We start from the raw sequence: 23,642 nt of genomic DNA on the forward strand, positions 1-23,642 counted from the left end.
ATTAACGTACAAAATTTTTTAAGACACCACTGTTAATGAACGGGAAATACGTTAATAATAAATGTATTAACAAGTCCAAGCCTTTCACTCCAAATGAGCAAAATATACCCAAAATAAATTGGATTCAATAAATATATTAATAAATCCAAGCCTTTTACTCCAAAGGAGCAAAATATACCCAAAATAAACCGGATTCAATAAATATACTAATAATAAGTCCAAGCCTTTTACTCCAAACGAGCAAAATATACCCAAAATAAATTGGATTCAATAAATATATTAACAAGTCGAGACCTTTTACTCCAAAGGAGCAAAGTATACCAAAATAAACTGGATTCAGTAAAACTTCAACTGGGTTTTTGAGTCATTATCGTCATCAAGGATTTCCAAGTCCAAGGCGGGCTTTTCGTAACGTTATTGTTTTCTCATCACACAAGTTTATATGCCGCAATGCTTTTTACTGTTCCGCTGTAAATATAGGACAGCGGAGAGCGTTAGTCAACGAAACATTGAATTCTCTGTGAAAAAAAAAAACTGATATAGAACACAAGGATGCGTAACGTGGCATTCGTTTATTAGAAAAGCGTAAGCAGAGTAACTGCTACCTACCACACAGAATTACTCCGAATAGGACAACAGCGATAAACGAATACTTTGGTTTTGTTACTTGCCGTGTTCTTGACTAAAAGACAAACGATCAGTTCGATCTGAATCATTGTTCGTTTACTTTCGATTACACGGGCTGTGCGGTGGCGTATGATCTGCAGTTCGAAGTCTATTTAACGAAAGCTGTCGACTCCTGTTGTAACACTTAGTTAAAGGTAATGCTAAGAGCATGGTTATAATTATCAAGAACAGCCGAAATTATCTTTTATTTATTATACTATATATCTAGCTTCTCGACTTTGTCTCCAGCTATTTATGACATACAAATCCATATAGCTCAAACATGTACTTGATGTTATAGTTAATATAAATTTGATATGTAATAAGGATTAATAAGCTATGAGGTGTATTTTCGCTAAATAAGTTTGTTACCTACGCATTTTTCTCTGTAAGCCATTGGCTATCGAGAGTCGACATCGTGGCCTAAATTCAAAATCCTGATAGTATGTAAAGTGAATTTCTATTCAGGTTGCGCAATTTCGCTTTTAATTTTGCTCTCGCTCCTCTAGGTCTGTTTTGATATACTTTATACCTCGATGCATTTGTCTCTGTTTCTTGTAAACGATGAAGCCTAATATTGGGATTCAAAAGGCACATAACCATGACACGTGGGTTCCAGCAGACAACGTCTCTAGAACGCAGCTCAACACTCGCATATAATTACAAAAAATCACTCCCTCAAATGATTAAGTGTAATCGGTGCTGGAAAATAAGTAAAGTGAAAATGAATAAATTCGGTATTCATCTATATTCATTACTGCGGTAGATATTTTCCTATGAACGCTACGTACGTTTTGCTTAATCTAATTTCATATTACTAAATAGCTACAGTTAATGTATGTTGATTTAATAATATTTGATTCTTTATTGATACTGGTCAGAGTAATTACGGTGTATAATCGAACAGCGTTTGTATCGCATACCTGCTATGAATAGACATACTTTGACCTCGGTATTTATTAAGACGTTTTTCTAAACTGTGTTATAGTGTTCTTTTTACTATGTTTACAGCTGCACTCCGTAGGATGCAACACCGCCTGCATTATAAAAGTACCTAAATTTAGTATAGTTTGGTGCCCATCATATTTGTCAGTAGAAACCGTTCGGGTCTAAACCAACAGAAAAACGCAAGTCTATGAGAATGCGTTATCAACCGCAATAATCTTAAATCTAGTAGAATATTTTCATTGTGAACTTTCCAGATACGTTTTATTTTGCCTTGAATTGCTGCCTCATCCCGGAATCTTTTAAAATTACAGTGCAGCACCATTAAGCTGATCCATATTGTTACAAGTAAATAGATCGCAGTCCCATTTTGTGGGATAACTTATAAGCGATCTGGAAAATTGACAGGCGAACAGGTGTCAGTGTATGGCCATGTCAGTGGCACCTTTACTAGAAATTTCAGCCTGCTTGTTGGCATCTGAGGACGGCGTAGAGGTCCGTTTCTCAGGATAGCCACCTCGCTTCCAAGCCAGCAAAGATAGGGCGCCAGTAAATGACTGCAAGGCGCTTGGTAGCATATCAGTCAATGCTACAAGAGAGGCGGCTTCAGGTATCATGCCGGCAGCGGCGAGTGAGTCTACCGTACTCTCAGCGACGGCCTGTAGGATAAGACATAGAATCATGTTAGAACCTATTTAGGTTATAGCAGTGATATTAGCCACCCAAGTAAATGTTTCAATTTTTATGTTCTTCAACTACTGCTTCCTACTTATTTATTTTGCTAAGCAAAATTCCAGGTACTTTTTATGTGACAGAAAACTATACCAAAAAAAGTAAAATCGGCATTCACCTCGAAATCGGGTTTTTGGACGAGTCGATCCAAAAGACCGGCATAATGCGGACCATCTACGAAATCAGGAGTAAGGCCTAGTTTCAGTAAACGATCTCGCATTCCATCGGTAATTTCCTGAAATTTCAAGCACTGTACAGCTACTATTCTCCAGCGGTATCCAAACTTAGAAAAAGCGATACATAGCTTGCGAAATCGCGGTTTCAAAAATGGCCACGTCATTTGTGTTGCAGACTTTTCTTTAGGAAAATTTATATTGTCAAATGCTAATAGACATGCTAATGTTACAATATGGTTACGTGGTATAGAAGGTGTAAATATAGCTCATAAAATTTCTTTAATTATGCGCCATCAGCTCAATAATAACAGGCAACTGCGGTAAACCATACTTTTATATTAGAGCAAACTTAGCACATATATATAAACAACAGTATTGTTCACACACCCCAGGTTTAAGGTCGTGCACAATATCCAGTGCCCTGCTATGACATTCGGTCTCGTCCGATTCTAGCAGGAAGAGGGCTTTCTCCGTAGGTGTTAATCTATCTGCCCATGCATGCTCCAGTTGGTAAATGTCGTCGATGGTGAAAGGGTGGTATTTTCGCGCAATTTCAACCAAATTTAGGAAGGTCGCACCTGACGCCGAGGCCAAGCTGGGCATTTTTAACAGTAGTGATAACCAAGGCGACAGGACGCTGCAAAGGCAACAAAATTGAGGTATACTGGATACTTTGGCCCAGTACATTTTGTACTCAAGTATCGATCTACCGAATCTAGGGAATTAGTTTCGTTCTCTTCTTCCTATACCTTGAGATAATATTTCTTGCATTAAGTAATTGACTAATAATTATGTACGTGAATAAGTTATGCTAATTAAAATTATATCAAAATCGAACTGTTTTACACACCATTCGTCAAAGGCTGGCCAGTATTGGAGAAGACTTGCGAGCGTGTCAAACTGTTCAGAATTCTCAGCGGCATCGAGCAGCCTTGAAAACAGTGCTAGACGACCTCCAGCGCTCGCGGTCTCTTCGGATTCCACGCTGATATCTGACCATTGTTCTTGCAGTAGAGCCAAGGTTTCGAGATGAAGACGTATTGCCTCATCTTCTGGTTTAACCATACATACACACTCCTTGAGCAAGCGTAGAACCTCCAGTCGAGAAGACAGAGTTACCGCTACAGATGGTAGTGTTCACATAAGAATCATTTGAATGTAAGAGTAGTAATTTTATATATTATATATAATTATATAAAAGTTATATAATTAACGTATTTACGAGCTTATGGTAAACTTAAAAGCGTAGAATCACATTTTCGACATATACTTATATCAGTTTACATTCATAACGTTTATAACGCAGGGCGTTTAAACCTAAAACCATTTTTGTTTAAGTCAATCTGGTTAGTAAGCTTGATTGATCAGATGTACCTTTGTCAAGACAGAACGGCCGGACGAGTTCGACTACGGCCCGATCGAATGAATTTTTGTTGCTGCTAAGTTTGGCGCCTGTCTTTAAAAGTCGTCGCATAATTGAGATGGGTTTCCTTGTCTGAAATGCTAACTGAATAGGATCCCTTTTCGGTAGACTGCTATCATGATTTTGGTGGTTATCGGCGGTTACTGTTGCGGTTGAAGTGGCCTCCTTTACTAGTCTGTCCACAACAAGTCGCGTAGCTCTTAAGAAGATCTCAGAAGGGGAGTAATTGATAGCAGCTGACGGACAGATAGACAGCAAGCATTCGAGTAAACCTGGATCACACTCTTGGAGCGCGCAGTGCATCAGGAGCTCTTCCAACTGAAATTATATGTTTCATAGATGATTTATGTAACTAAATTGCCGAAGCCTAACTGTTAAATAGAGAAAGTAAGGAAACTAGGTCCGCTTTATTGGGCTAAATCTCCTATTCTGAATACTTCACTAATAGCGCCGTACAGCTAGCAATCATTAACACAGATAATCCTTTTCAAGTAACTTACTTTAATTTTCTCGCCAGCCGTCATCTCAAACATATCGACGTAAGCAGCCAGTCGAGGGTTCTCAGCTGTGTTAAGCAGTTCGTTGACGAAGCCATCCTCGATTTTCTGTAGATGCTGTAGGAACCCTGCAAGACGTGTCTGAAGCTCTTCCCAGCTGTTTATAGGGACTCGCTGATCAGACCGATCCGTACTGACGGTGACAGGCTCTGATGAACTGCGAGAAGGAGAGACCGGCCCAGCAGATGATTCAGCAGCTTTTTTGGCCATGCTTTTAGTGAAAGCCAAAAACGATTTGAGAATTTCAAGACGATAACCTCGATTCAACTAAGAATTCAAAAACAGGGCGCAACAACGAACATTATTTGTTATCTCCCGTAGAAGTGTAGTGAACTGGAAGTTCCTATTTTTGCCAGTCGACGTGCCTCTAAGCATTTTTATATTATCATAGTTCTTTTTCAAGTGCGCACAAAACGTTCGTATACTTACTTTGTAAGCGGCAACAAACGGGTCAAAACAAACACCTATAATAAAGTCGAGTACGTCGTCAGGATCCAGGTATCGGATGTGTTTAAGATGCTTTTTAAAGAGATCCTTAAGCTCCGTACGAGAACGATCACCGGCAGCGATGAACTCGTTTTTGAGATAAAGTTGCAGAACTGTTGAACGACTAATTGAATGTAGCAATGACTTGAATCGGCCGCACACTCTTATCACTTCGTCTATGTTCATCTCGTCAATTACCTCCAACAGACTTGCCCGTTGCTCCTCAGTATTGCTGCTAATTAGACGCTTGAAGTCAACACCTAAAAAACAAAAATAATATGTTTTGCGTATCTTTCACCTGTCCGTGAACCAAAATACTTATGACGGTAACGCACTATATAAATCTGTCAGCCGTTTGGTCTCTGCGATATCTGCGTATATATGTATTGATTTATCTACCTGATTGACCATCACGCTTACTACACTAATTATTATTAATAAAGCATTAGTGATTTCTACACCCTAAGAGACTGAAAAAGGGGATTGAAGAAAAATTGCTGAAAGAATGAAAGAAGAGAAGAAAGAATGAGCTATTTTGTTTGACGAGTACTATACCATCCAGCTTCTTGTTAACAGTTTCTAGAAGCATCATGTAGGCTTCAATTCGCTTTTTATCTGACTCTCGTTGGGAGCAGCTTAACAGTAGATGGTAATACACTTTTAAAACATCGTAGTTCGTTCCACGTAGAACTGGATAGATCTTCTGGCGTAATGTATGCCACAAAGCCGATTTGTCTTCCTTAAGGTGCTTTTCGATAATTTCCTCTTGAAGGCGTGCCTCAATTGCTGAAGGGTCAGTCGCAGAACGGAAAAGGTGCTCGATATGGCCAAGGCACACGTCGAATTCAGGCACGTCATAATGACGAGCAAGATTCAAAGCTACGCGAAGTGTTTCCAAATCCTCGCATCTGGAACGAGTTCGTATAATAATAATAATGATAGACTGAAATAATAAACTCGAAATATTAGTGTCAAGATTAAAACTAACATGTATTATAATGACTTCTCATTAACATAGCCCATTGTATAGGGAAATTCATGCGCGACGGATAAAGGTTACTCAGAAAAATGTAATTCGAGATTATGCTTATCGCCATATAACGCTATAATAACTTACAACGCCATTCCAAGTATGGTATCTCGTTTGTACTGTTCATCGTGACCGAAACGCCCGACATCAACTGTCCCTCCACTTTGCTGCTGCACCAACTCTGCTCGGCACAGATCAGCCTCCAACTGATGGAATTTGCTTACTAGAACGCGCAGTGACTCCGTATCTTCCGAATGACACTCCAGTGATTCTATATGTTTAATAAGCTAACAAAAACAACGGAACAACAATGCAATTTTGACTGTACTGAAATTTAGTTCGTACAAATAATAATAATCCACTATCCGGGTTAACGCATGAAACGCATAACCATCACGGCAAAAACATGAAGAGTTCGAGTGGCTATTGTGCTTTATAGCGTATTGACCGGCCTTGTCTACTAAGCATAGCATATTTTCTACTTTTATCATTTCGAAATACTCTGCTAGTGGAATACATGCAAGATTAACACTGAGCGAAGCCTGTTTCTATAATTAGAGATGTTATTGAATCCATAATGATTTAAGTTTATATTATGAATTGTTTATGGCGACCAACCTCGTCTCTAGACATTTTCACGAACACATCGCCTTTGATGTGACCCTCCTGAGTTTCCCGACTGATTGTTGCAAGTGCAAACGTATATCCCCCTAGCTGAAGGCAGTGCCGAGTATAGGGCAACTGTTGCAAAAAAAGCTCCTCGGCACGCCGCACATCGCGCAGCTGCAACAAGTGTCCTAAAGCCAATAGAACATCGTCTGCGAGGTATTCGCTGGCTAACGAAAGTAGCACTACAAGAAAAATTGTTATTAATAAACAAATAATTCATTTAAAAATGAAACTAAATATCATTGTACTAGTGACAAATATCTGTGTCCATATATTTGATCTTCAAGTTCATAAAGTCGTCACCTTTTTCAGGGGCTGCTATCACATATACGATGTTCGTACATAAGACGACATAACCTGTAATATAATCTGGCGCTCGCAATGGGTCTAAGGACTTATTTACTTCTATAAAAAATGCTTATTCAGAAAATTTACGCCAGCTCACTGAGCATTCAAGATGATAGTCGCTATTGTTCTTACGCAAACTCCTTTACATTTTCAATTCATATATATATATATATATGTATATAGCAAACAAACGTAGGTACTTACTGTCATCGTTTATAGACATGACGGACTTCGTCCCATTGATCCGGTCATTAACTGCAGCGAAATGCATTACCGTAGCCAACTGAGGCAGCGAGTAAGTTCTACTGGAAATGCTGGACTCTTCAAAAATATCTTCGGTGTACTTGATGGCGTGGAAATCAGAACTTAACCGTGAATGTAAGGTTTCCTCGCCCCACAAACCAGAATAGAAAGCTGGTACGCTCCACTTCGTCAACGTTTCCCTAACAGGGATTTTTATTATCAGTATGTTTTTATTCTATTATATTGATAATCAGTACATTTGCTACTTCGCCTGAAAGCTACGTCACTACAAGATAAAAGTAAACCGCATCCATTTTAGGTAACATGTACGTATTTACCAAATTGGTTATTAGCATCGACAACGCCTCACGGCACGTGATGTAAGATAATCTCTATTAATTTTTTAGTAAGTTTTTCTGTTCAAGTTAATTGTGTTTCAATCGCCTTTACTAATGAGACAATCTACAATAATTAAACGCGACCTAGACACTAGCACGTACCTTTCTGTGTAAGCTTGTTTGTTATTTTTTAGTGTAGAGTCTTCTAGCGGGGAGTTAGAAGGTCCGACAACTTTCACAGCGCCTTTTACTGTTTGGGCTACAATGGGAATTACCTTCAAATTTGAATAATAATTATGATTTCCAATTAGATGATCACCAAGTCAAATAATGAATTCAAAATTACTAAGATAAATGCAACAAAGGAAACGTCATTCGGTGAAAATATTTTGTAGTGAGAAAGGTCAGCGCTTTAAGCGATTGCGATTTGAATGCCTGGTTCAGAAATGTTTTAACGTGTAGTCTCTTTGTTACTTGTCACTGCACGAATACGCAAGTGTCACGTCTAATGCATTGTTTCGTGATTATCGTTACGTATGCTTCTTCACTGGTGTTCCGTCCTACAAAGATGTGATGTTCTTCATTGTTAAGGAAAAGCAATGAGCTACATACACTTGCACGAGTTAACCATTTTATATTAGATTTGTTTGTTCTTTATTAGACTCCTAACTCAGTAACATTTTACGTACCTTACTGACAAATTGCTTAGCGGTGTCGACGGCGTCCGCCGGGAATGAAGAAAGGGAAATCTCTTGTCGTGAGTTATATTTCTGCTCCAGCGAATGATAATATTGCTGCTGACGAAAAACCAAGTGGCCTATTTAGAGCACATACGTATTTTTATAATATTTTTGGTATTGTTATTTCTGAAAAAGACATCCTTGAAAAGAAAATATATTTAATTAGCAGGCAACCCGCTTTTTCACGTCATATGCGAAACGACATATATATCGTTTAGCTTTTCGCACTCGATAAGCTATGTGAACATAATTTTATACACACCTGATGTTGTATATTGTTCTTCTGTTCGATAAGTTTATATAGATGTTGAGATGGAGCGTGAACCACACAGAAGTCAATCAGTTTTTGCCGTTCGTCGAATCTTTTTAAATCGTCACAGCTAGCTAGTCGAGCACACGCTTTCCAGCCTAGAGAGGAAACCAAAAGCATTGAAATGGACCCCTTAACGGAGAACTACATATATTTCCTTACACGCATTTAAAACAGATTGAAAGTAACTCTCTTGCATACATAACAAAGTGACAATAAACTCAGATAAATTTTCGTCCTAGACTTACTTGCCCGGTAGTTCTATGCATGACAGCACACACATACATACAGTGACCATACATAAAACCTCTTACCAGAAGGAATCCGAATTTCCCAAAAGTTTATAGTTGTGAATATAACGAACAAGCTTATTGACAATTTTTTGTGTAGGAAAACTAATGTAATTGTACCTAGATTTCCGTCTACGATATGGATAGGATTGACCTCATCAACCTTTTTCTACTAAACGAGTGTTTCTGCTTATTCCTTGACCAAATGTTTACCGCAGTCAGATGGTGAATCTTGCAGGACCTCTCTGCGCCGTCTTACGTAGGGGTTTAAATGGCTAGGTCGGTATTAGTTCCCGCGTGCTTTTGACACTTGTAAAGAGTCTGCGCGGGACAAGCCATTAGTGCAGTAGCTGGAGACATAACAGGAAATACCTACACTTTGATTTCTTGCAGACTGCAACAATTTAGCCTGTCATAGAATGCGTGTAGTGCACGAAAACCTTGACGTTCGGTCCATAAAGATTCAGTTAACTTAAGGGCATAAACCTTTACGTCTGCTGCATGGACCGAGAAGTAACTGGGGGGCTGTCGTAATCTTACAAATCTACTTCTCAAACGATCTGCATTTCTACCTGACCGTGTTAGCGATTAAACAACACTGCCGCAGATAAGCATACTAGATTCTTTATGCCATTTGTCAACAGTTATCGTATGGAGCTAAAGTAATTTTAGAAAAACAATAAGTATTATCGAGCTGCTTTTTTAATACTCGTTAATGGTTATCGTTATAGAGACACGGCAAAGTACACTCTGTAGCCCACTAAAGTTTGACTTGAACAATCAGACCGCGCCACCTGCTGTGACGCATTTGGAATGCTTAGGTTATATATGAAGGAATTAACTGAACATACAGTTTTCTGTAAGGCACTCGAATTGGACTATTTGTTCCAAAAAAATATATATCTGGGTTCTCTACCAGAGGAGACCTGAAGCCTTACAGGAAATTGTACGTTTCATTTTAAGCTGGTGAGGAAACTCTGAGGCAGTTGGCAGAGCGACACAATATTTGAGGCTAAACCAGTCATATATATACATAAAGTTTTTATTTACAAGTAAAGATGAAGAGTAGTATTTGATATCATTGAATTTTTAAAAGCTCACCACTAACGTGTTCCCCATGCACGATGCGTTGGCACAACGAAAGAGCAGTGTTAAGGTCGCCTTCTCGTTGGGCGATTTCAGCAACCATCGACAAAATGGTACCCACAGCCGTCGGACCCTCTTCCTTGTAGACACCAAGATACTGTGCCAGCTGGTTTATCTAAATTGTGGTAAACAACCGATCGCCCAATCAGCAGCAAATTATTAGTAGTTATTATCTGTAAGAATCTGTAAGTTTCCAGATTTTCTACCGGTGTATGAATTTATTAGGGCAATTTATAGAAACAACTGATCTAATCGTACTTAAATCTTATGTCCAAAATAGGTGCTGTATTAACCCGTTTAAATCAAGATAACACGATACTATAGTGGGTCAGTGCAAATAAAAAAAATAGGACTCGTTGCGTAATCTAGGTAACGGTCATAAAATTGTTCTGCATTATCAAATGGGGAAGTGTGGCTAACCTTATTGAAACTTCTATAGTTTGTCTTGTTGCAAACAAGAGCCTCCTGAATCAACTTCATCTTGTCAGCAGATCGTACTGAAAATAGGAAAACCTTGTTATAAGACATGTCCTATCAATAGATACAACAGAAACGATGCCAGCAGTTGAACAAAAATGTAGATTTTAACATAAAATTTCCAAAACCGCAAGAATAAAAATGCTTAGCGCACGTATTAATACAACTAGATATATTCTCGATATATGTAGAAAAAAAGCGAGAAAACTATCATACAAAATAAAGTCTTATCTATATAGTCTGGTTGCATACCTAAAAAAGTTTGGATGGTTAGCTAATGTAGACTCGTAACACAAACGTACTATATATTGGAAGACTTTGTACGCCGAGTTTACTCAAAAGCGGAAGGGCTTGTATGAGGTCGAGTTCTTTCTGTACCTCACGCTTTATGTCTTCACCTAGATCCTTAAGGTCCGTATCACCTATTAAAGAGAGGCAGGCCGTAGCTAGAGATACGCTGGGATCGTTGGAGGACGTTGCCGAATCGACGTAATCACATGCAGCGTGTAGGACCAGGCGATGCGAAATGGTAGGCGAAAGTCGATACGGAAACATCAAGGTGTCATCCGTTTGCTGCTGATGCTGCTTCCGCATGGCGTTTGTTCAGACAAGTTCAAATCAAGTCATGTGAATAGAAAAAATATTAATCGAGTACTAGACTAATAATCCTCCACAACCATCGTTCATATGACCACCTTATGGATTTCTGTTATATAGGATCAAAGGCAGCACAAGTATTAACTTGTCTATGGCTTTAAACAAACAAAAGCTAATTGGCTTGCTAGATGTGACAATCGTACCCATTATCCGATAAAAAAAAAGTTCATCTTTTTCACTGTTCCCAACAATGTAAAGTTCACAACGGTTTAACACGTTTACTACATAGTGAATAACATGGCCTCGATTTTGGAGTAGTAGTCGATCGTACTTACCTTGATACACTATTTTGAAACTTCACTTCCTTGCACTGCATCGCTGTTATATTTGCATTATTTTCTTTGGCATAAAGCGCCAGATACGAATTTTTTTATACCCATTTAGTGTAGCAACCAGATTTAATGATACTGCCCAAAAATCACATTACGTGCCACATTACGATAATATAAATTATCTACTTCATTATATGTTTGCTTGACTTTGATCTAAGTACGACGCTGCTATTAATATGTCTTCAAACTTACCTGAGCAGAAATTGTTGTTTTGATATTCATCAGACCTTTTGCAATATGTATGTTGTCGTGATTCGTTGAACTAAGGAGGGCCTGACACATTAGCTTTATTTCCCGAAGCCAAGGCAGCCATGTAAAAGTAAAAATCAAAACATATTGTATGTTTTTGTTTCAATAACAAAATTGATTACAATATTTCACATTTTCTCATGATTCGTTAATATGTACATAATTTGTCACCGGAAAAAACGACAGGCGGAAATAAATAAAAAAAAGAAACGTCAATGTTACCAGCTACAACTCAGGCAATTCCACGATAATTACTTACCTCGAAACAACGATCCAAATCGAGAGCTGGCAAAACTTTTTTCAAAAAACCGTGACAGTTTTTAGCGACGCAAATCCAATCCTGATGATCAAGACAAGGTGATTTTTTTGATAGGCGGCGAAACATTTTCCCTAGAATATCATGTATTGCTTCACCGTCTTGTTCGATTTCGGCCACCTGAAGGAAGGCAGCCGTATAAAAAGCCATAAATGAATAATGTGGCCTTCTCTAGGATTAGTAGAGCATTTACATTCGTTTTGCTTTAGGAAAAAATTCCTTTACTGAGTGTTCATACTAAATGTGATTACTTCACCTGTGCTAAGTTTAATTCAGTTCCATACTCGCCAAAGAACTGAGCGGTATCAACTCGGTTGCTGAGTTTTCCAAGTCGATCATACAACGAGTTGATCTGATTCGTGGCAGACCTCGGACGAGTGGGCAACAGTGAAAGTAGTTTGTGACACAGTTGCAGTTGTTCGTGTTCACGGGACGCCTCAATGCACGCCAAAGCAATCTCCACCCGATGATCTGCACATCGAGACCGGTTTTACAAATCAAACCAGCTAACGAATAATTATCATCACTGAACCGTCATTACGTAGAAAATAGTAAAATATTGAAAAATTTTAAATGTAAATGAACTCCGTATACTAACCAAGATCTCCAATGACTGAGTGTGTAACGAATACACCATCCGCAGCTGTAAGGAAATCCCAAACCCTAAGTACCCTGTCCATATTGTGGGCTGCCTGCTCGGTCAGATGGCCTTTGAGAAGCTCTAGCTTTGCTCCCGGGCACGATCGCTCGCAGCGTTCAATGAATGGCAACAACCATTCACGAAAACACGTGCTATAAGATGAATCATTTGCCTGATTCACGTTAAACAAGACACAATTTGTCATATGCTAATTTTTTTAACGAAGCCTTTATATATACATAAATATGCGTAAGACTGAAAATAAATCACTTGTTTAGAGTCAATAGTCTATAAGCAAATGAGAAGGATCAAGAAATTAACATATTAATCTACACTCATGATAAAGGTAATTGTATTACATGAATAGCAGGTCCTATGCCGAGATAATCTATAGTAATTTATCCTATAGTGAGAAATACTAAATGAAGATGTGCACGACAGCTAATCATCTTTCGGTGTCATATTTACCACTACCTCACTGTTATTGGACGATCCAACCACAATAGATACATCCCATATACAAATCAACGCAAGGTACTGTATTGCGTAGGGCCCTATTTATAAGTTGGACAGACTCATTAAGGAAAAGAAGTTCAAATGTTTACCACACTGACCGGGTTCAGTTTCCCAAATGGCGTCGAGCTATATTTTCTTCTAATAAGCTATTAAATAAAAATAAGTTTGCTTCAATTCAAATAGAATATAAATTACATATTCAGTTTCCTCATTCTCTCGTAAATGAAACGACGTCATTTCTGTATGACTATCAATAAAAAAAAACAACTTTATGGGATATAAAGCGACAATAATCCTATAATCAAGGGTAGTCAAGTCATTTCAGTTGTACTAACATTAGCCATAATTAAGTGTAATTGTTCCGCAAAGCTTTTATTTTCAATATCACGAAGCGTCACAAATTCCATTCCGCAATCGAATGCCATCATCTGTAAGAAAAAAATAGTCGATACAACTATATCATTACAGATTATAAAATTTGAATCCAGCACATCTGATTGCATATTGCTTTCACTTGTTAACGATACCATAATAACAGACAAAATTAGTGAAAGGCCAGTGTTTATTTTTTCTCACAAATACCTTAACAGAGGTGAGGTTATCTTTCAGCTGGGTAAGCTGCTTTTCCAAGTCTCCTTTGGGGTGTAGCTTCTGACAAGCCAAACGGACAAGATCCAACGCATTTTCAGTAAGCATCGTAAACTCTTCAATCATTTTTGCCCGGCTTAGATACCTAAAATGATATGTAGAAATTCGATTAATTAGTTCCGTTACTAATAGTGCCTACCTATTCGACAAACAAACGAATACAAGCTAGTACGCAAGTGCGACCATTTTTAACGCGCCACGTGTGAAACATCACCAGAACGAAATGAAAAAAATTTCGATTAAATCGATGGTGCTAAAGTTAGTTTTTGCTGTTTTGAAGTATTAGCGCTTTCCGAAATCGAGGGTACATATGAAAAATTAAAGCAAATTCGACTTTGGTTTAGGTTCAAAAATATATTAAGGAACTAAAAGAGGCACTCAAATCATTTATCAATGTCATTCTCACAAATTGTATGCTTTTTAGGTAAGACACGTCATACACCATTATACATTACAAGAAGTTGGGGCGGTCGAATTAAATGTTCCGACACACTACTTACCATTGAGAAACCATCTCATAATTTGGTTGTTTTCCTGGGGCACATTGCCATTGCACAGTTTCGGGATTCTCCTCGTAGAATTCGCGCTCCGTCGACTCCCATTCTTCTACGAAGGGACTAATTAGCAACGACGAATATCATTATGGACATCGTCGTATAAATCATAATTCCAAAAATCATTACCAGCAGGTAAGCATCTACTGTCCTAATTTACAATGACCTGATACTTAAGTAACTGAATAAAACAGGTAAGTGATAGTTTTAACTGCACTATATTGTGCTCTACTGAGACCAAAATTGTTAACTGCCTGAGCTTTGCAGACAAAATGAATGGCTATAACGCACTTACCAGGGAACGAGGTTCTCTGCCCAGTCAGGTTCCGAGCCACTATCACCTGGTTGCCATTTTCGAATCGAGTATGGAGGTTTGGAACTGGCGTATGGCAAGATCTGTAAATTGCATCGGCATTCGTTGCATTCTGCTGGCCTACACAATTCATATTTAAATGTTTTTATATTTCATTTAAAGTAAATAATATGATCAATGTGATGCATTTCAGCACAGCTACCTTGGCGTAAATATCAGGACTGATTGTTTCTGGAAATTGGGTAAGCAAGGGTAGCCAATGATGTGCCAGCTGATTACTGTATTGAATTAGTAGTTCGAAAACGGGATCAGCTTTGCCGTCTCGCGCATAGTGAATGGCAACCGACAGTACACTTTGCTCACGAAACCAGCCAAACTCAGTACTCGAAAACGTGTTGTTGAAAGACTGCGAACAATGTAAGACAGCATAAAAAGCAGTAAGTTAAATTACTCAGAATGGAACAGCCCGGTTAACATATGTAAATATTATAATCCATCTATGTTTAATGGCAGTACCGCATGTAAATTTAAAAGATTTAAACATGCTAACGCTTGTCTCTTCACTCAGTGACACCTGCTGCAAAGTATAAGGTATCATTGGCAAGGCTTAAAAGAATGACTCTTGATTCTTCTACCTGGAGGCTTATCTAAAATGACATAATGACACACCGCTCTTCGTAAATACGGCATTCCACATTAAATGCACGTTTGCGAATATTGTATCGTAGTATTAATACCTCGTATATTTTTAGGGCTTCTAGATAGATAAGCAGTTTCCTGCGGCACTCTAATATCCACTTCTGGTACTGGGTCAAACGTTCGGGCCGTAGAACGTCCCGAATGATCTTTTTTCTCATGGCCTCCTCTGCAGCGATGTCCTTATCCGCTATATCTTCGCGTTTAGTTCCGGCAACGAAAAACACATTGGTAATGCGAATGCCGTACAGAAACAACTCACGACAGGACACCGCCTGTGAATTTGGATTTAGTTGTTATAATTCGGTGTAATATATATATATATATATATATATATATATTGGCAGTGAAGTCGTACTGCAAACACGTATAACATAACTAAAGGGTTTTTCTAATCGACAGGGGTAAGAGTTTGCAACAAGAAAGTCAAGAAAGAAATAAACAGCTTTTTAAACAGAGAGTACTGGAAAATGAGCTAGAAACTAAAAGCGAAAGGAGTCCTTGGACTCTATAAAAACTAATCCATATATCAGTGAAACCAAGTTGTTCAAAATAATTGTGATTGATGTTTTTAGACTCCAATCGAATTCGCCGCTGAATTGACTCACATCACTTGGTAATTGGTTCAAACATTCGTTAAGAACCCACTGGCGGTCGGAGACACGATGCAAGTAGGCGTCAATATTTGCTTTACACGGTTCCGCTCGATGCCATTGACGCTGGAATACGGGATCGGGATCGAGGTCGTAACGGGCCGCTAGTGACAGGGCTTCCTCGTATTCGCCATTTTCGATCTAAATAGGCATTCCATAAAAAGTATTAGAGGAGCTATAAATTTGGAGAAGCAGGCTACCTAAGCATTTGAGGGGAGATTATTTATCGATTTAAGGTTTAGGTAAGTTTTAAGCCTTACGAATTGGCCGACAGTACAAATCCCCAAACATTTTACTTTTAATTCAAAACCATTCAAAGTTCACACATTATCTCTTTCCTTTTCACGCTTACCATTGATTACAGTATGTAACTAATGGCTACACCTGATTCATATCTTTCAATTTTTCTTCTATACCTTAACAGAAAACAGTTCCGAAGGACTTGTAGCTTTCACACCGAGCAGGCGATAGATTTTGACCACTCGTCTAGGTTTTGCATCGTCCCCAAAGTCCATATCAGCCACATATTCCAATGTCCTTCGTAGAGGTCCAAATCCTAGCAACCAACGCACCCACGACGGACTTGTCGTAGTATTGGTAGAGTCTTCGTTATCCACATCTTCCTTCAGAAGGCTGTTCTCTAACTCTGAACCAATGAACGAGGAATTCGCTCGCGTTCTCGATAAGCCCATCTGCCATTCACACTGAAGTTGGAATCAAGCCAATTAGCAACAAATATTAAAAAACATTAAAACAAGTTAACGGAAACGATTAAGTGTCAAATAAAGTATGGTAACAAATATTAAATTAATTCTGATTAACTGTGAATATATAAGTGGTCGCCGAAAAACAGACTACGTGTTTAGACCTGAAACCGCCCTCCCTACTTTTTTGTTCTCAGAATAATAAGCAACCCTTCATATCCCTATTTTTGATCAAAGCAAAAAACTATCAACAGAAATGACAACAACAAAAGGCGCTACCTATCCTGTTGAAAACTAGGGGATCAGGTATCTCGCTTACAATAATTCATCTACTTTTTGACATGTCACTGCTTTTTCCGAAGTTATAAAACGTATTACAACTAAGCACTACTTTAATTTACGAGAAGCGCATCTGTTTTGAAGGTATATAGAAAACGTCCTGCTAAATCCGTGGTAAATTATATGTCATTTGCTTTTTTGTATCATCCCTATAAGCACTGTAGACTGTTTACCTCTAATGTGAGAAATTCCTGCGTATCTATTGCAGCCAATCTAGGTGCCAATCCGAACCATTCAGGATTGTCGCCTAAAAGATTTCGTTTACTTTCTAATGACATGACGCATATTGACCCAGCCCTGAAAAGATAAGCATAATTGTATATATTTAGGGTTAGCGCCTACGATAAAAATAGCACAACAGATTTCGTATAGCGCCAATTGGGTTAGGTTACGTTACACGGTCAATACGAGGTTCTTAGAAAACACATTATTATTTAACCCAACACTAACCTTCTCACTATAACAATAGTTTGTTCGTTCCACCATTGGACGGTTATTACGTCCCAAAATCCACGCGTCTTCTGGTGTAACTGGCATTCGCTATCTGGCAGGTACGGGTTCGTAGTTTCAAAAGCTGGCAGCTCAAACGACTGCCACACCCGGGTGAGAATAAGGCCAGGCAGCGACCTGCATTACGTTAGAAAAGAAAACAATGGGAAATTAAAAAAAACACCCTTCCAGCACACTGAAACTTTGCCAGCGTTATCAATTATGTTAAATTTGGTCTTTTTTTTTTCAACAGAATATTTATGTGGAGAATTAATTCCGCAGAGTCAGCCGGCATTATTGTTTTCGGCTGACTCTGAGTCTCATGTAATAGTACTAACGTGATGACGTAATTAACGTGGCCTGCCTATGCTAATGGTCGTCCTAGCACCCAGAACTATTTTTATGAGTAAAAAAATAAAATTGGTCCCGGTTGTAGGAAATACAAGATGCCCCCTACATAATAGCCAGCCTTCAAAGATTAGAAAAAACATGCACGGTTTTGCTTTTATTTGAGATATCAAATTAATTAATACAATTATGATACAATTTGTAGAATGACTGGAGAATCTTATAGTGATTGTTATACTTTTTTTGTAATACTTGTTTTATATGTTAAATTAAATATTAATTTGAAAATGTTGAAGATGTTAGAGTTTATGGACAAATGGACATATCCATGCTTTTCTGCTTTTTGTATTTCGACACAGCTCGCTTGCCTGTACTGAGAAGCGGTGGAAGTACCTCTGTCGCATCTTTCGAATTCTGCTTCCCCCGCTTCACCCTTTTCGACTAATAATATCATATCGACCGCGATTAGGCTTAATGGGGGATCGGTTTAGTTAAGCCATGGGTCACGAAGACGTCATTACCTCAATAGTGATGATAATAATTGTAGATTTTCATCCTTTGATCCATTACAACGCTTTGCAACAAGCTTTTTGGTAACTGTATATGCGTAATAAGTGGCCAGCAAAATACCATGCTGTAGCGTAAAAAGACACTGCTTCTTTGTAGCAAATGTAACCTGCCTTTAAAATTATAAAGGTAACCTTGTACCAGGGAGAAGCATAAAGGTAGAAAATATTACCATAAAGATTCTAAATATTGATAACTTCTCGTTTATAGCAGACTATGTTGTTAATGATAAAAACTGCAGTAGTTTTTCTCTTGTCATTCATGATGTTTTATCAGTCATTAAAAAATATTGCTATATAAAACGATGTTTAAAAGTCGCTAGAAATAGATGAGTTTTTAATGGCTTTGTCCATAAAAATTAAAATATTATACCAGAGTGAAATGGTGCTTGACGAGTGAAGACAGAGTAGTTGTTTGCCCGATGGTGAAACAGCCAGGCAGAGCACAGCGTCTTCGCAACCGACTCGAAAATATGTAAGCATCGACGAAAAGATACCACCCTAGAGAAATAAATGGATAAATTCACCTATGAGTATAGATAGATAAAAACAGAAGGGAAAAACAAAATAAGCATTGCCATAAAATTCTCTGTATTCGTACTAACAAATTCTTGCTCAAGCTTAAACAAAACTATAACGATTTACAAAGACAGCAGTTTTTTTCCGATAAACTCTATTCTTACTCGTGTGGTGTCCTGATATATCGTAGCAAGCTTTTCCAGATAGGGCTTCTCAGATAAAAATTTCCAGGCACTCAGGCCTGCTTCCTCAGCTACCAATGTCGGATCGTTTACATCTGCATGGTCCATCTGTCGTAGACTACCTTCACCGATCAACAGTAAGGAGTACCTAGATGAGGACGAATGAAATTAACAAAGGAAAATAGCATTCATGATCTTGAAGAGAAATACGGTCCCATAGTAGAAGACACTGTTTTTGCAAATCGATGAACTGCCGATCAAAACATGCTTACTTACCCTGGATGATAAACGACGGAGCCAATAGATGACCCATTTCTTAAAGGGATGTCGAGGGTAAACGCCGGTGAATATGATTCGCTGTTTACGAGGTAGCTACGAACCTGGCCATTATAAGAGACCAGAACAAGCTCGTACGACCTAAATACACAACAATGAGATACACAAGCACAAAAAAACAACCTGAAAAGCTTGCCGCCGTAAGCCTACTATAAAAGTCGAATAGTAGCACCATAACCTGAAAATGTTATCATGATATAATAAAATAAACAGCGATTATAAAGCTGTACGAACGCTGTTCTCTCCGCCATAGGTTTTTTGTGACGGTTTTTTTAAACAGATCTACGTTTTCCTCTGTATTAATAATTCTATTGTCCTTCCTTACAAACGTATAGCTACATTAGTGCTGGTTTTACTAGATCGAATTAAAGAAAAATCATATAACTACCATTGGGTCCTTTTTGTGTTATCTGTCCGGGTCCAGAGCATGTCAACAAGTGCATGACCTCCGGCCGCACCTTCTAACGCGGCCAGTGGATTGTCATTTTCTAGACTATACTGTAACCCTCCCGCTAGATCAAACATTTCAACTCGTCCGGAGGGCGAGCCAACAGCTAATAGTGATGAGTCAGGAGACCATGACAAACAACGGAAGTGTGTCTCCGCTTCTGGGGTTACTGTTCGAAAAAAAAATGTTTAGCAGTTAGAAAAAATCATAGATAGTAGTATCTTTATAGTATCTAACAAATCTCTTAGATGAATTTCAGTTAATCATCGTTATATAACAGCGTTTCAAAAAATGGCAAAAGAATACAGATAAACTACCGAGTAATTGGCTCAGAGAAGCAAACATACTTATGAAGATGCAATTTAAGACGTGTTTCCACTATTTGGCAATTTGAACAAAGTAAACAGGTAGCTTATTTTCGTTCCATACAATTCAAGCGGATGATGCTTACAGTGGCAGGTAGCCACGACAAAGCTAAAAGCGGCTCTCTCTTTGCCACTGCTACGAATTTCGACTGTCTCATTATGCTTGAGAATGGCACAGAGCCGATGGTCTGCTGATAGACTTAGCTGCCAGGGGGGAAATGAGGATCTGTGCCAGAGAATTGGTGGACACACGGACGATGTTGGCGTGAACCAACTAATCAAACCGGAACCACGGCTGCCTAAAAGGTACCCATGATAATATGTTTATTACAAAAGGTATGTATATAAAACTAGTTATCAATTTTTTATTGAATTTTTCAGTTATCTCTGCTGAGCGGAAATCTCCGATTTCGATTACTATAAATTAATATATGCTCTTGTCACTTTGCCACAGGGGAAAAGTACTAGGCTAAGTTATATTCGAGCTCAGTGTTAGACATTACTGTGCATATAAATAGTTACATCTCACCTTCCGAAAAACACTCTATTTCCAAAAAAAATTACATAAAAGGAATAACATAACTTAACATGCACAATTTGAAAAGTACTTACGTCTCCTTAACGAGTCATCACCATATCCGAATTTTGTCTGAAATAACGAGTAGTTTATGAAACGACACTTCCATCGTCGTTTTTATAGTCGTATAGTAATGGTACATATATAGTTAACAAGAATTTAGATAATGTACAATTTAGGGTATGTTTTAATGTATCACAGTACTTTGGATTACCATTAATCATTATAATATACGATTTTACGGTGCCTTATTAAAAATTAAAGTTAGCTTTTGTTCTTGTCGTCGTCTCAATTCTTTTACAGCGCCGCCATCTTTTTTTCTAGGGACTACACCAGTAGTTTCCCCAACTGAGAATATCGAAATGATGGCTATGAGATCCAATGTATTTTTCTTGAGGCAGGAAGTAATACGATCACGTTGTTTAATTAATAATTGACACCAACTATCGGACTCGTATGTAGTGATGAAGATGCAACAAAGCCAAACAATAGTTACTACAGTTTTCAAATCATTAATCGATATTTATGAAGTTGAAGTAACAAGTCATACTTTATATTAAGAATTTCTCAATTATAACAAGAAAATATTTTATGTAATAATATCTGTCTATTTTTTTAAGATTTATAGATCACTATATGGTTTACTTGTTAGAACAGACTATATTCATGTCTGTTACTCAACTTTAGGCTACGTTCCGCTATATATCCGGCTAAATAATTTTGGATAATACATCTAGACACATCTAAGCAAATATTTTCACTCAAGGCGTCTTAGAAAGTGAACAGTTGGTCATTAATATCAGTAGTGAAAATACTTTTTACTTGTAAGTAAAATAAAACATAATAGAGAACTAAATCATTTTTTTAGGAAATTGTCACTGCGACATTTTACCTGCTACTTGCATTTTAATGTAGTCATCTATTTTAAGTCGATATGACGCCGATGCCATATACAGCTTTATCTTTCACACAAAGTGCTTCCTTGAGGAAAGTTATGATGCCACAGCAATGTCGCAGAGTCATACCAGCCCGCTTATATGGCAAACAGACGATTTGTTTAAAAAGAATTATAAAAATTACATATATCCATACAAATGTGTATAGTTACCGGAAAACCACTAAAAAATCTGGAGCATTTTGAAGACCTGTAAAACAGACTGTATATTGATTCGCGACTGTTGGATTTAGTTTAAACAACCGTTCAATGCGAAGATTAGCATACTGAATATAGTTTGCATTAAACAACGCAGACCACTTACTGAGCATATTCGTCATTTCCGGAAAATAAATAGCTTTATTTGTAAGAACAAACTTCCTATTGTCAGCGTCTCGCCGCTGACACATTGACTACTTGATACCAACCTAGTCAACAAAGAAATAACAACAACGGGTTTTTTAAGCAATAAACTATTTTTTCGACTTTTTTTTATTTCAGATAAAAACGGGATACATTGAAAGCCGCCCTTAGTAAAGTTCTGACAAATATTTATATATAGGCGGAACATAAATGTAGCAAGTAGTCAACAGCTGACCGTGAACAACCCCGCGCAGCAAATACGACGAGAGTAACTATTACTCACCACAAGTTCAGGCTCCTGAACCCACTCAGAATATATGAACAGTTCATAAAGAATGTCTCGCTCCTCCGGGGTCTTATCAACTTCAGTTGACATTGTCAACAGTATCTTGAACTGCAAAACGTCACGGACGCAAGTTAGAAACAGCAACGCTGCCGCGAAACTTCGTTGTTCTGAATTACACATACAATGGTTTCTATAGGGAAACAGAACTGAACACACACCACCGCTTTTCGAACATTTCGGTTTATCAACTCAGGGTGTTTCGGGCTACGTCAACGTTGCACATATTTGTTTGTGTTTTGAAAGCAGCAATTCCGAGTGCAACAGTGTGCTGCGTTTTCGTCCGCTTTGAATCAGATGCGCGCTGGCGCTGGCGCTGGCAGTGGCCATCAATCACATCTTCGGATAGCCCAAAAAGTAAATTAAAAACTGAGCATAAATCTGAAATGTAAAAAGATAAAGAGTTGCTGTGAAGTAATAATTAAATCTCCACTAAGCTTACCTGTCTTTTTACAATGTTTAAACCGCAAACGAACTTGGATATTTTGCTTACTTATTTGAAACAACAAAGATAGCATTGACTTTAGGCCTTGGAGTAAACGGTCCGTCTGATAATTGAATGCCAAAGTAAAAATAACTATAAATATATGCACCATTTTTATTGATCATAAGGTACGAATGATAAAAACTATTGCGATAGTTTGAACTGAATGATTGCTACTTTTCATTATATGTTCTCTTATCCATTTTATTCATATATCATCATAATTCTTTGTTTCAGAAAGTATAAAACTTGAAGAAAGTTGCTTTGACTATTAAAAAATGTGTATTAAATATAATCTTCTTATGCGGAGTGAGGATCGCATGTAGTACCTAGGTTTGACGCTGACCTGACGAGGACCAACGAATTCAACGTGGTATGGCCGATGGTTTGAAACCTGGTGTAGACAGTTGCTGGTAGCCAGCTGTATGAAGCAATGCTTAACGACAATGCCAAAAACATCTTTAAGCTGCAAAACTTATTTCTCTTTATTTGCAT

The 23,642-nt window shown here is 38.0% G+C and overlaps 1 protein-coding gene across 1 annotated transcript; it reads right to left on the bottom strand.

Moving 5' to 3' along the window:
- Positions 1 to 540: 540 nt before the first annotated feature.
- On the bottom strand, positions 541 to 23,636 carry LOC111268117 (NBAS subunit of NRZ tethering complex). The gene is made up of 38 exons (XM_022846864.1): positions 22,604 to 23,636; positions 21,059 to 21,095; positions 20,533 to 20,745; positions 20,022 to 20,250; positions 19,574 to 19,714; positions 19,280 to 19,445; positions 18,970 to 19,097; positions 17,644 to 17,820; positions 17,367 to 17,490; positions 16,567 to 16,854; positions 16,106 to 16,291; positions 15,539 to 15,772; positions 15,004 to 15,207; positions 14,784 to 14,884; positions 14,435 to 14,551; positions 13,869 to 14,019; positions 13,622 to 13,714; positions 12,729 to 12,942; positions 12,387 to 12,601; positions 12,074 to 12,250; positions 11,758 to 11,850; positions 10,879 to 11,158; positions 10,520 to 10,596; positions 10,055 to 10,214; positions 8,616 to 8,761; positions 8,303 to 8,407; positions 7,776 to 7,888; positions 7,237 to 7,475; positions 6,634 to 6,866; positions 6,103 to 6,302; positions 5,541 to 5,893; positions 4,929 to 5,245; positions 4,443 to 4,766; positions 3,894 to 4,260; positions 3,370 to 3,640; positions 2,907 to 3,156; positions 2,462 to 2,578; positions 541 to 2,270 (listed from the first exon to the last, which is right to left on the bottom strand). Exons 1-38 carry the CDS (start codon positions 22,784 to 22,786, stop codon positions 2,031 to 2,033), a joined length of 7,263 nt encoding a protein of 2,420 aa, XP_022702599.1. The 5' UTR covers positions 22,787 to 23,636; the 3' UTR covers positions 541 to 2,030.
- Between the last annotated feature and the right edge of the window lie 6 nt (positions 23,637 to 23,642).

Source organism: Varroa jacobsoni, unplaced genomic scaffold, assembly GCF_002532875.2.
Source record: "Varroa jacobsoni isolate VJ856 unplaced genomic scaffold, vjacob_1.0 scaffold_1259, whole genome shotgun sequence".
Taxonomy (NCBI): domain Eukaryota; kingdom Metazoa; phylum Arthropoda; class Arachnida; order Mesostigmata; family Varroidae; genus Varroa; species Varroa jacobsoni.

Bases quoted from the DNA above. Each gene is read 5' to 3' on its own strand.
- LOC111268117 (XM_022846864.1), bottom strand. From the start codon at position 22,786: ATGTGTAATTCAGAACAACGAAGTTTCGCGGCAGCGTTGCTGTTTCTA. The intron at 11,851-12,073 runs GTAAGTAATTAT...CGGGAAATAAAG, and splicing joins ATTTGGATCGTTGTTTCGAG to CTAATGTGTCAGGCCCTCCT. The intron at 11,159-11,757 runs GTAAGTTTGAAG...ATGCGGAAGCAG, and splicing joins AAACAACAATTTCTGCTCAG to CATCAGCAGCAAACGGATGA.